This window comes from Lepeophtheirus salmonis, chromosome 4 (assembly GCF_016086655.4).
Source record: "Lepeophtheirus salmonis chromosome 4, UVic_Lsal_1.4, whole genome shotgun sequence".
In the NCBI taxonomy this organism is placed as follows: Eukaryota; Metazoa; Arthropoda; class Copepoda; order Siphonostomatoida; family Caligidae; genus Lepeophtheirus; species Lepeophtheirus salmonis.
In genome coordinates, this window is record NC_052134.2 from 2,984,045 (window position 1) to 2,997,629 (window position 13,585).

At 32.0% G+C, this 13,585-nt stretch overlaps 1 protein-coding gene across 6 annotated transcripts in view; it reads left to right on the top strand.

The window, feature by feature from the left end:
• Window positions 1-13,585, top strand: part of LOC121116377 (cell adhesion molecule Dscam1) — a 272,908-nt gene that overhangs the window by 103,255 nt on the left and 156,068 nt on the right. For all 6 annotated transcript variants that reach the window (XM_040710627.2, XM_040710628.2, XM_040710629.2 and 3 more), the window contains exons 7-9: window positions 5,145-5,542; window positions 5,608-5,782; window positions 7,077-7,260. In XM_040710627.2, the coding sequence (XP_040566561.1) occupies window positions 5,145-5,542; window positions 5,608-5,782; window positions 7,077-7,260 (757 nt within the window). The remainder of the gene's footprint in view (window positions 1-5,144; window positions 5,543-5,607; window positions 5,783-7,076; window positions 7,261-13,585) is intronic.

Genomic DNA, 13,585 nt, shown 5'->3' on the forward strand with positions numbered 1-13,585 from the left:
TAATGACAAATTCGACCGTAGGTACAATCATTACCTTCTAATAGTTTTCTCAATGATTATGATTATTTTTATTAAAATTGTTTGTAAACAATTTGAAAGGCACTTAAAACGATCAAAGGGGAGTCAAAAAGGTTACATTTTGATTGATAACATGCTATCAAATAGTCTATAATTCTTATTATTTTAAAGCAAATGATATTTTTCTTTATATGTAATGACAAACATATAAAAAATATTAGGGCTTTTTAAAAAAAAGCTTGATTTGTCTACAGGCTTTGGTAAAAAAACTGGTGCAAAGTTTAATACATAATATCTCCTGGATAGCGAATCGTATAAGTCTAATGAGTCTGTCATTAAAAACATTAGCACGACTATATATAGAGTAAATTAAATTCAATGAAAAATAACGCTGATCTGCAGTGATCATGATTTTGGGACCCATACTACAAGAAGGTAAAGGGCTCACACCTCTACTCTTTAGCACCAAATCGAGGCTGAAAAATGTTTTAAAGGGCATAAAGATGTATGCATAATCATCCAAGAGGATTAAACATCATGATGACGCATAGTTTTGCAGATCTAACTACTAATAAACTATTTTGTACGAGACGGTATTGAATCTCATACACCTAGATTTCATCATAACCACTTGTAGACCCGAGCTTCGTGAAAAAGAACTGCACTTCCTTCAGAAGCAGGATTGAGAAGACTATGGAGCCGGAAGGAAATTATTTCGATTGAGTTGATTTAGAACATAATAGGCTGTCTTTTGTTTTGATTTTTTGAAGAGTTAAATTTTTAAATATTTTTTTTTTTTTTTTTGCCAAAGTTCACCATTTTTTAGCCCGACAGCGGATATTTTTCAAATATCATCTTCAAACATCGTTCGTGAACATCACTTTTAAAAATGCAGGGTGTGAACTACTTAGGAAAACTTTCACTTTTTACTTTTTCACAGGAGATGGGACACATAAGGGAATACTTTCTTTGGTCTCAAAGACCATCAATAATCCCAAGTGCGTAAATGAATTCTCTAGTGGGGGGGAAATGGCATAAAATATTTATTTCAACAGTAAGTGGTGTTTTCTATTTAGTCAACGCATATGGACCGAATATCAAATGCTTTGCCTTCTATCAGGCAATCATTAACGTTTGCAAGAATGACTTTTATCCTCTCCTGTTAATTGGTGATCTTAATGTAGATCTATATAAATCAAATTTTCGGTACCCTAATCTTCAAATATTGACCAAAATTATCATGGAGCTATACTTATGTTATATCATTAGAATTTTTAACCCAATGGATAGTGTGTCTTGGAGAAGTGGGAAAAAGTCCTCACGGATCGATTTAGCTCTTGCTTCTTCTTCTATCCGTTCAAAAACAACTAATGCACTCTATCCCCCTCATCCTGGATCTGGTCATAAAATGATTGAAATTGATATTCAACAATATCATTCAAAGAAACGTTTTAAGACCCCAATGTGTGTAGTGATAGATAAAATTTTTATCAAAGAACTAAAGTAAAATTTGACTCATTGTTTTAACTCTACTTTTAATCCAGTAAAAATAGCTAATAGTCCTCTACTGTTAAATTCACAACAATACAATTTATTAGAAGGAAAAGGAAGAGAGCTGTATCATTTGAAAAGGATCTTGAAGATGTTTTGAATAACAGATCTCTCTTTCTACGCTCAATTGCAGCAGAAACTGCCAATTTATATCGTACTTCGGAGATTGCTGAGATGGAGTTTAAGGAAAAAATTGTCTCGGAAACAAACGCATCGAAAAGATTTAAAAAATCTTCCCGAAAGACCGATCAACTACCTTAATCAAGAAAATAATTGACGAAGGCCAAACTATCACTGACCCACAGGGAATTTTGAAGCTCTTTCATAGGAACTTCCAAAAGCTTGTTGGGGGTAAAAGAGCGAATTATCCTCGTTTTAAGTTAAGAAAACATTCAATCTTCACAAAAAATGTTATATCAAATTACATAACAAAGCATTTTAAGGATGGAAAAGCTTCTGGTCCAGATGGCATTGGTGGGAAGATTTTTACCCAATATGTAGATGAGGTTGTTCCCTATTTAGTTGAACTGGGGAAGTCTATGGAAATTTGAGGGAAAGCTTCCACAATCCATAACAAGAGGCCGGATAGTTATGATCCCAAAAAAGGGGTGGCTACCGATATCAACAATTGGAGACCCATCACGGTGCTTAGTGAGAGCTATCGCATTCTTTTAGGTGTTCTTGCCAGACGAATAGAACTCATTTTGAGCTCCAATCTTGGCAAAGAACATAAAGACTTCCTAAAGGGCAGGAAAATTTCAGACATTTCAAGAAATATACAGTCTGCTGTGAAAATTATACGTAAATAAAGAACTTTCGGTGCAATTATAGCTGTAGACTTTAGCAAAGCATTTGATTCTGTCCTACAGAGTCATATTTTGAAAGCAGTTAAAATACTTCTTCCAAAAGAACACTTTAATGCTATTAGAGCGCTTCTGTTCAATGAAACCTCCACTATTTCGATAGGGGAGGGAGAAAGCGACCCAATTACCTTAAGAAAGAGCTACCGTCAAGGCTGTCCTTCAGCCCCCCCTATTATTCGTCGCCGCACTAACAGATCTTGGAGATTCCATTATAAAGAAATTCAAGGGGTTTGGGGTGGATTTCGGATCCTCGAGACATATAATTGATATGTATGCCGAGGATGTCACATTGATGTTAAAAGTTAACTCTGAGGCTCAATTAACTAGACGAATTGAAGTAATTCTGAACTATTTGAAAAAATATGAAATGAGGTCCAGTTTGAAAATCAACTATAAAAAGACGGTTGTTCTTCCTATTGGTAGTTGGAGCCCAAGTGAGGCTATTCAAATTGCCAACTGTTCAATTAAGGACACAGTGGAGATATTGGGAATTGTATGGGATTCAAAAGGTGCCTCTTATTCACACTGGACATTCCTAAAAACGTATGTGTGTTCTTCCGTTTACGAATGGAGAGGTTTCAATCTTCAAAAGAGGATTGACCTATACAATTTCTCAATTATTCCTAATATCCTATCTAAGGCAACAGCTATTCCCTGGCTCACCGAGACAGCAATTGAAGAAGAAGAATCCTGGCTTAATATGTTTTTTCATAGGATCTATTTACCCTGAATCAAACGACCTAGATCTCTTATGGGTGGAGGATTATCTCTGCTCTCGAGAATACTACCTAAAGTCTATAAGAAAGCTCTAATTGACCTTTCAAGACATCCAAAGACTGAGTGGCGAGCTACTATTTCCTCGCACCCGACGTACACATGGGTTATGCTTGGAACATATTTTATAAATGATCACTTGGTTGATCATAGCGGCAGCACATAGGATTATTTGCAAAGGTACACCGTCATTTTCATCCACTTCCACCATTGATGGGGTGCAACAGAATTCTAAAAAGAAGTTTTATTTTAAAAGCCTCATAGAACCAAAATGGTTAGCCTTATCGAGGGGTATTATCTCCTTTCACGATTTGAGCAACGACTCAATGTTAAACTGTGGGGAATTTTTTTATCCACCAAAGAGAGCTGCAGACAATCACATGATGCCCATTCCATGGCATTTGAGAATGTCTTTTGCATTAAATTATAAGGACAAAGCTGACAAAATTTGCGACAAGCTTTTATACATCCAAAGACGGTTAAAAAATTCTTCTTGTCTCCATCCTTTGTTTGTTTTAGTTGTACGATTTTGATAATTTTTATTCATTTGTTTTCTACCTGATCAGTATAGTAATTTTATTGAAGATTTTTATGAAATGTGATAAACTACTACAGAGTATTTTAATTATTGTTTGACTCACCGTGCTAATTAACTGTTGTAATTACTTTAGTTTAGGGTTTTCATTGTAAACTAAAATGCTTATTTATATACATATGTAACTTCTCTAAACGAGAATAAAGTCTTTCTGTAAAAAAAAAACACCAATATTTCATCCGTTTTACACTGGTAAATATAATTTAAAAAATAAGAAATTTGTGTATGAACATATGAAATCGACAAAAAATCAATTATTTGTTATATTACCATAATATTAATACCATGAGTCGAGCGTTTCAACCAGATAAACTTTCTTAATCTTATAGTAAAAACATTATTAAACCAAAAGTTTATATTATATATAAATGACTTTATGCGAATATAGTTAATCAGGTTGCGGGCCTAATATAAAATAATAGCTATAAAAAGACATTTTTGTTGCTTCTGTTGTATGCCTTAGTCCTCACAATGAAAATAAGAAGAATCCATGAAATGAAAAGGAAAAACAAAGGAATAACATTTACTTAAAAAAGAGAATTAAATTTACTAAACCTCGATTAATAATTCGTCAATATACGATTGTTTCAGTACCATATTGAAAAGTATTGTCAATGAAGTGTAGATTCAATGGATTAGAAGCATTTTTATGTATCTTGGGGTGTATAATACCCCAGTTTTCAAAGAGAGGATAAAAATAGTAGGGGTAATTATTGATTCATTTTCTGTTTTATGCCCTTGGATAGTAGGAATTTGAATTTAGTAAATGGTTCTTGGATTTTTATCCTTTAGTTTCAAGTATACTTTTGTTTCTTTAATTTAAAATGTATCTTTAAGCAATTTTTGTTTTTACTCCTTTTTGCAAAAATTTAAATCAAATGATCGGTCCCAGTTGGGATATGTTTCGAAATAATTTCTGTTGTATTCTTCTTTTTTGCTTTTTCTATCTTTATTTCCATAGTATACACTTTTTGTCGAATTAGTGAAGAAGTTCGTTAAGTTAAAGAAAAAACCTTTTTCCCTTAGACCTACCTACATAATATGTATATAACTATTTGTAAGGTCCATAAGTTAATAATTTAGTGTCCCTTTTACAAATTGGAAAAAGAGGAAGGTGACATTAGATACGTTTATATGGAATTATTTTCATTGTATAACAGAAATAAATAAATAAATGTTTATTTACAAGTCCTACACATACATAGGCTCAAGCTCTGAATTATTTATAAAGGCCAAAAGTTTATCCAAATAAGAGATACAAACAAAAAATTATAAAGTATCTTTTATAAACTACGTTGTCCATACATTTTTTCTCACTTCTCCTTCCCAACTTTTCCTTCCAGAGCCTCAAGGCGATGTTCTCAAACAACCCGAAATCCCAGATTCCATGTTTATTGTTCAACAAGGAGAAGCTCTGGATCTACCCTGCGTAGCACAGGGATTCCCTGTGCCCTCCTTTCTTTGGATGAAAGTTAATCCAGAGAGTGGAAGAGAAGAGGTTCTAACAGCTACTCCAACTCTCTTTCCACGTCACTCCGTTCTCTCCTTGGTCGGAGCAAGGAACCACAATGCAGGTCGCTATATTTGTCAAATTGAGAATCGTTCAGGACGCTACAAAGTCGAACATATTGTAGAGGTCGTTTCTCCTCTACATGTGAGTATGAGTCCCCAGCATCTGGTCGTTGATCACGGACAAACTGCCTTATTTAATTGCTCTGTGAGTGGTTTTCCTATCGCAAATGTAAGTTAAGGGTTATATTTTAAAGCTCAGATAATATTTAGCATTGTTATTTTAATTTATTATAGCTGATTTGGCTCAAAGGAGGAGATCCTCTTGATACATCCTCTAATCCCCGGATAAAATCCTCAGGAAATAGTCTATACATTTCCAATGTGAGTCGGAAAGATCGGGACTCGTATCAATGTGTTGCTTCTAATGAAAATGACGTGGCACAAGGAACAGCTGAGCTTGTACTTGGAGGTATGTATTTACAAAACATATATATTTACCTATTTATTATTGATTAAGGACAACAATTTAAATAATATTAGACTTTCTTATTTCCTGAGACATTTTCCTTCAACTAGATCTTTGGAAACGGTTTTATAAATTCGGGATTACATAATTGATAATTGATTCTGTGAGGCTTAAGTGATTTATAATATAACAAGTTTATGAAATAATATATTCAAAATTTCACATAAATTTATCGTAGGTGGAAATCTCCAACCAATTTAGGGTGATAAGACCTACATAATATTTTCATTGAAGTCTATCATTTTGAAATTTGTCTCATATTTTCTCTGCGTTAAGGGATTTTCTTCTGTGTATTGATGAAAAGAGGATCTACATATAATTGAAAAGTTTACTGTATATGTTTGTCAATAACAAAATTTCTTTCAAATGTTGGCCTATATTTTATTTAGCTGCAAATATATAAAAAGATAAAGTTGAAGGTCAGTAGCCAATAAAAGTAGAAGGATCAGCAAATGATTAAAATTACATACCTGGTCAAATTTACCTTTTGTGTTTGTGGCTCCAAGAGTATGACTTGCCATGAGAGGGCGAGAACAAAGCCTGGTATAATTGTTTGATGTATCTATAAGGACTGAGACGATTCATGATTTAAGAAGTTTCAAAATAAATCTTTAAAATTGATTCCTTGTCTATTTTTTTCTTAATAAATAAAGTATTTACAACAGAATGGAAAAACCATAATTTTCAAACTTTAAGGCCCAGCTGCACCAATTTGACTTCAGTTTGAACTAAGAATTTATGACGCCACTAGATTTAAGCTCCCTTCATGTTTTCGAGTTTGCATGAAAATTCTTTCGAATTCCTTCAACAAAACATCGATAAATGACTTCACTGATAATAAAAATGGTATTTGATGGCATTTTTTTAGTATACTTTTTTAATGAATACGCTGCGAAAAACTCTTGCGGTAGACAAAGTAAGAAATAACTCTAAAAGTGAAGGACCCTAGAATATATGTATTGCCTCTAAGCCACATATTCATGTTTTTGGTAAACATCTGGGAATTCCATATCTTATTGTAAATATTTATTTATTCTACATATTCTATCAATAAATAGCTGGAAGGCAATAATTTAGCATTTCCTATGATGGTTTTAAGTATAAATATATAAATTGTATATGTAAGTACATTAATAAAAGTACGTAGAAGTATATTTCAATAGAAAATTTATTCATTTTGAATTGAATTTATTTTGTTAATATACAACCATTTAATATTTTTCAATTTACTTTTTAGCTGTTCCTCCAGAGTTTCATTCCATTTTCAACGAACAAACCCTTCGACCAGGTCCCAAAGTTTCCCTCAAATGTGTTGCATCAGGGAACCCACCACCAGAGATCTCCTGGTTCCTTGATGACGAACATTTATCCGTGGCAGTGAACCAGAGAAAAGATTCTTCCTATCGGCATTTACGAGACAGGTGAGGGATTTATGTTTTTTATATGATTGGACTTAGGGAGAAAGAAATATACTTAGGCGGCAAAAGGGTTTTATATTGGCACTTTGGTATAGTAATATGTGGAAAATTAAAATCTTTTGTCTTTAGCAATAAACATCCGCTATTGAAAAGGGTAAAAACAAAGATACACGCATTTTTATTAAGACGATTATTTTACGAGCTGGCAAAAGAGTTTTGAAACGGAAAAGCTTAATTTTAGTAAGGAATACATTGCTTTGACTAACGATCTCCGATTCAGGAAAGAATTAAATTCATATGTCAATGAATTACTCTTTATTATTTTACTGGGCCATGCAGAATTATTTACCGATTTTTGTTCAGAACATATCGCAGACAATAATGACATTTTGAATGACTTGAGAAACAATTTATTCATACATTTTTAGAATAATAAAATAGTTTGTGATCAAATTTAATCAATGTAGCCACCATTTGACTCAATGACACTGGTCAGGCGACGTCTGAAGCTGCCACAGACTTGCTGGATGTAATCGGCGTCCATGGAGGCCCAGGCCTTGTTGACAGCATCCTTTAAGGCATTTATGTTCTTGTGTCGTTTTTTGCAGGCCTTGGTCTCCACGTGCGCCTAGATAGAGAAGTCTAGTGAGTTCAGATCTGGGCTCTGAGGGGACCAGTAGTCCTTGGACCAAAAGGACTATGATCTGTATCTCTGGGGTATAAAAGTATACTACTCTGATATTTTTTTAAAACAACGTTATTTTCTAATTCACGATTCCATTCTTCTTTGATTCTCAAATATATATTTTGTATTAAATTGGTACACATATCCATAACGTATGTTGACAGTATCAACTGTTTTACATCATTATTTTATTTTGTACAGATAAAAAGGTAAGACGTCATTTGATGAGATCTGCATTTTTTTACTTTAAAAAAAAAAATGGAAATACATTCAAATAAGGAAGAAATTCTTAAAGATTCTTAAGTTATTTAAATTTGTATATTATCTTTACTATTTCATACATTTTCACTTAAAAGTATTAGTTTAAATACTAAAAATACTTGCTTTAGTTCAAGACCAACAGAAGCAGTACATTTAAAAAAATATTTTAGCAATAATTTTTTGGGGTATCAACAAAATAAAATTTGTGATTATGATAGTTAAAAAAATTATACTTTTATTGTTGAAAAAGTTTAGATTAAACATTAATTACAATTAACATGCTTTTAATGTGCTAATTAATTTTATTGAGCTTAAAGTGGGATATATAGAATAATGGTTGATACTACAATAGTAACAATGCCTATACCTTAAATTGAAGAAAGGGAAACGAATGACTTAAAAAGCAATAAATTAATCAAATTCAACAGACCCTTTTTTTTAAAATGGCAGATTTACGAATAATTTTATGAAAATACATTTTTACAATAAGTAAAAGTTGCATTTGTTCTAAAGTATGTACTAAGAGCAAACTAAAATATCTGGTGGTGAGATTTATTTTAAATAGATTTGAAATAATTGTAATAAATTTGGGCACAAAAAATACCAGTTCACAAACGAAGGATTAGTAAAAAAAATAATTTGAGAAAGGAATGCGAATTGAGATTACAATGAGAAAATATCTGGGTTTTTTTTTTTGATCTCGTATTATAATTTCAATGTCAGCTTGAAGAAAATAAGTTGATTAAATACCTTTTAATTAGTCCATCCGAGTTAAATAACATTTAGTTTAATGGACATATCGATTATTACTAATTTAAGAAAAACAAACAAATTTGACGTCATATTATACCCTTATTGCCAGTTAACATATTTGTTCAATCCTACGCACATCTTTTCACGTTTTTTTATCCATGATTGAGCTCTCTTACATTACCTATTACGTGGGTAGCCTTTTTCTTTACTTACTTACTTGTTTGTTCTTCAAAAAGATAAATAAAACTTTGTTCGTTTGTTTGTAGATCTAGTTGTCTTTTTTTTTTTTTTTTCTGCTTGTTGTAAGTTAATAGCCACTACTACCATTGATACACCATACATACATGTATGTAAAGTATATAAAGTAAAATATATAGAAGTAAAGTATATAAATAAACTTTTTTGTTTATTTTTTTTCTTTGACACAAGGAAATCCTTATTTATTGTGGCTGTTGTTCACTTAAACCAAAAGAAAAGGAAGGTAAATAAATATATATAAGAGTAAGAAAATTAAAGTTTCAGAGTGTATCATCTACTTTCAAGAACAAATGATACAAAAAGAAAGAAGTAGCCCAAAAGGAACGGAGATCAAAGTATATCAGCTTGATTTCACAATTTACTAATGGTATACAACTTCTTTTTGGTTTTTTATTATTAATGTCTTCTTCACTTTACAATTATACACAAAGCTACTTAAGTTGTTTAACCTTGTTGGGATCGAATATATCATGACCAGTAATTACAGGGTTGTCCAAATAAAATGGGAAAAGGCATATACCGAACAAAATATATAGGGTAGTTATTATATATATTTTTAAAGCTACATTAAATAACATTCAATTATTCATAATGAGGTCCTTTTTATTGATAACCTCGGCCACAAAGTGCTCGAAGCTAAAAAAGGCCTCCAGACATCCTGCAGATCAAGCTTTGTACTGTCTTTTTGAAAGGTGTAATTTTTTCCATGGTCTACTCCATCCACGCATGGAATGTAAATTAAAAGTGCCAACCCAGAACCAGTACATGAAAAAACTGGATCCGTACGAGATCGCCCTGGCCTGACATAACCTACAGTCCCGTTTGGCCGAGGTTATCAAGGGAGGTGACTTTCATTATGACTAATTGAATGTCATTAAATGTAGCTTTCAAATAAGGGGAAAAAATATGGTTCTTACATTTTTTTTCCTAATTTATCTGGACACCTTGTATATCCTTATAAATTTATTTGCTAGAAAATTCAAGCCTGAGTATTTCATTCATACTTTGAGAGGGATATTTAGTGATGGCATACGGTTTATATTTTAAACAAGCAATTACTTATGTATAATGCTCTAGAAAGAAGGCTGGGCAGTCGACACGGGAGAATACTAGTGATGGATGGGAGACGGGTATGATTTAGGGTAATTATGGATGAGAAATAACGTTATCAGTGACAAGGGATTGAATAAGTGGAATTTATTTGTACCTTAAGAGATGGCAATAGAATATCATCCATCCTTACCCATACTCCTTCATATCCATCCCTTGTCTGTTTATGTCCTCTCCTCCAAATCAAATCTACGTAAGTAATAAGTAACTCCCTCCAGCCCTTCATTGTACGAAATTACAGAAAAATAATTAACTAGTTTAGAAACATAAACGGTATTGTGTCACAAATAAATATCCTCTTTCAAATAGGAATGAAATGTCCGGTGATGAATTTCGCAGAAAATGACTTTACTGGGTATGACATTTCTAGGAAAAGAAAAACAGGGAATTTTTCTACCTGGGCACCCTTGAATAACACAGGGGTTCAAAAATCCCGGGCTTAGCATTCATTTTTTGATTTATGGAGCGGAGTGCACACAATAGTTTAAAATTAAAATACAAAATTGTTTTAATCCATTGCATTTAAAAATTTGAAAAGTAACGTCACATTTTGTAGAATAACTCACAAACTAATAAACAAATTGTCATGAAATTTTGTCTTTTAAATGTTCGTACTAATTGAAAAAAGGTTAATCATATAAATAGTGCCATCTATGTGTTAAGCCTGGTACTTTTAAGCCCGTGTGATATGTATATCGCTGCCTTTATAAAACAATGTATCTCTTAGTTGTTACTTTGTGGTCATGTTCAATTTATCTTAAGCAATATGTACAGCAATTTTTTTAATTAATCTGATTATTGTTATTTTTATCAATGTAACTATTATATTTGCCATATCTCATATTAACAACATTTAAAATTAATTTTAATGAGTAAAATTTTACCTCTTCTGAAAGGAATCGAAAACTAAGAAATATCGATATGAGCTCAAATATTTTTAATTTGAACATTCTACGGCAATGATATCAAAAGCCTTTTGTAAAAGGTCAGTCCTGGTTGTAGAATATAAAAAGGTTTACGTGGTATTATTATTTGTGAAAGTTATCAAAAGTTGGATTGTAAATATTACACCATGCGTCCTTATATGTAATATGTTTTTTTTAACTGTCCTTCAGACAAATTATCAACTTGATTAATGAAATCTAATGATTTTTATGACATTCTTAATAATTTGTATACATATATTTGAAGATTTATGTCTATTGTCTATAGACTCCTAAACTGCTAAATAGATTGAGCATATATTTGTATTTGAATTTCTAGGGACATTGAGCTGAATATAGGTTATTCTTCTTTTTCAAGCACCATAGCATCTTTGAAGCGCCTTTAAATGAATAATTTCCCAACTTGGGTGATTTTGAAGAAACTTGATTTTATTTTGTCCTGATTGTAAACGGCCTTTCTCAGGAATTTAAAATCAGTGCCTGAAAAAAAAAAAAAAATAGATCATTAAATCCTAAAAAGTATTTTATTCAGCTTCTTAGGAGAAATTTTGGAAAAAATAGCATAGGATAAAAGGTTATATTATAAAATTAAACATTTTCTGTCTATCCATATATACAAAATACTTAGCTTGTATCCCTTGTTCGAAGCGCCATGGCGCCTATAAGACCAACTTTTCTGTACAACACATATTTAAATTAAAGTTAACTGAATTTCCACAAACGCAAGGATTTAATTGTTCTTGGAACAAAAGTTGTTTTTGCTTAGGGTATTGTTCTAAAATGGATGTTTGACACATCAATGAAAATAAAAAAAAAAAACAATTGAAAAAAAAGATTAAAAATATTATTTTCAATAAATTCAATATAAGTCGTGCAAATTTTTTTAAATAATAAAAATATAAGCATATGACCAGCGAAATGTCATATAAATCTAGTTAAGTGAACTTACATATAACTTTAATACTTTAAAAAAAATTATTTTTAAATTATGGAATGGAAGGTTGCACACTTAAATATTATTTGCTGTGCTTCAAAATATTAAAAATGATATTTTTAAAAGGAAGTAGGAGATATTTCGTTAAAGGATAAAAAAGTAATTATTACTCCATTTTTGAAAAAATCCTTCTAGTTTACATTGATGTTGACGTACGACAATTTAATTCCTTTTGAAGATTTGCCTTATGCATACATAAATGAAGTAACAATATAAAACCAGCCAATGCATCATTAACAGCAGAAAAAAATACTGAGAAACCATAATTAATTTTTACAAAAATATTTAATCCAATTTGTCAATTTAATTTTGTAAAAAAACATATTTTTTAATTGCCTTTCATATTTTTATAAACATATATGTATGCACATATCCAAGCTAAATACTTATATATACCTAATTTGCCTACTTTCTCATAATTTTCGAATCATCTTTTGAATGTATGTATATATGAGTAGTAGGTCAAAACATCGAGAGACAAAACGTCGACCCACAAAACGTCAAAAGGACAAAACGTCGACCAACAGAAGGTCGACTGGAAAATATTACATTTCAAAATATGAAAAACTGTTTCTACGACCATGCATTCCCACCCTGAGATATTTACCTCATCATCCTTACATAAACTAAAAGTAAGAAACCCTCACAAACCCCCATTTATACTTCGAAATTTGGGCTATTTCGGGTACCGCCAGGTCTCAAATGAGATGAAACACGAAACAGTCTCAAATTTCGGGGTCTCTTTCGGGGTGTAAATGGAGGTGGGGTAAATTTAAACTGTGCCAATGGCTTTCATACCATTTTGGGACTAGTCCGTACCCTAAAACAACTCAAAAATTTGGGATGTACATATGGGTTGTAAGGGGATCTTAATGGTTGCTTAAATAGTGGCAGTGGGTTTCATCTCTTTTTGGGACACGACAGTGACTGAAAACAGCCCCAACATGTATAAGGGGATTGGGAAGGGCCTTTACTGGTAGTTTATATAGGAGTGGGGCTGCTGGGTTATGTTTCAGGTGGGAAATGTCTGAATGGGATATAATGCAACACCATTTGGAGTAGCCCTTTATTTTATATTCGACGGTCGACCTTCTGTCAGTCGACGTTTTGTCTGGTGACGTTTTGTCTATTCAACATTTAGTATATTCAACGTTTTATCCTTATAATTTTGTCGGTGGACGTTCTGTCAGTTGATGTTTTGACGGTCGACGTTTTGTCCACACATCATATATATGTATGTGTTGAACTTGTTCTATCCAACAAAAAAGGAGCTGATATTTTTCACTCGTGATTTATTATATAACTGCATTGACAAACATACAA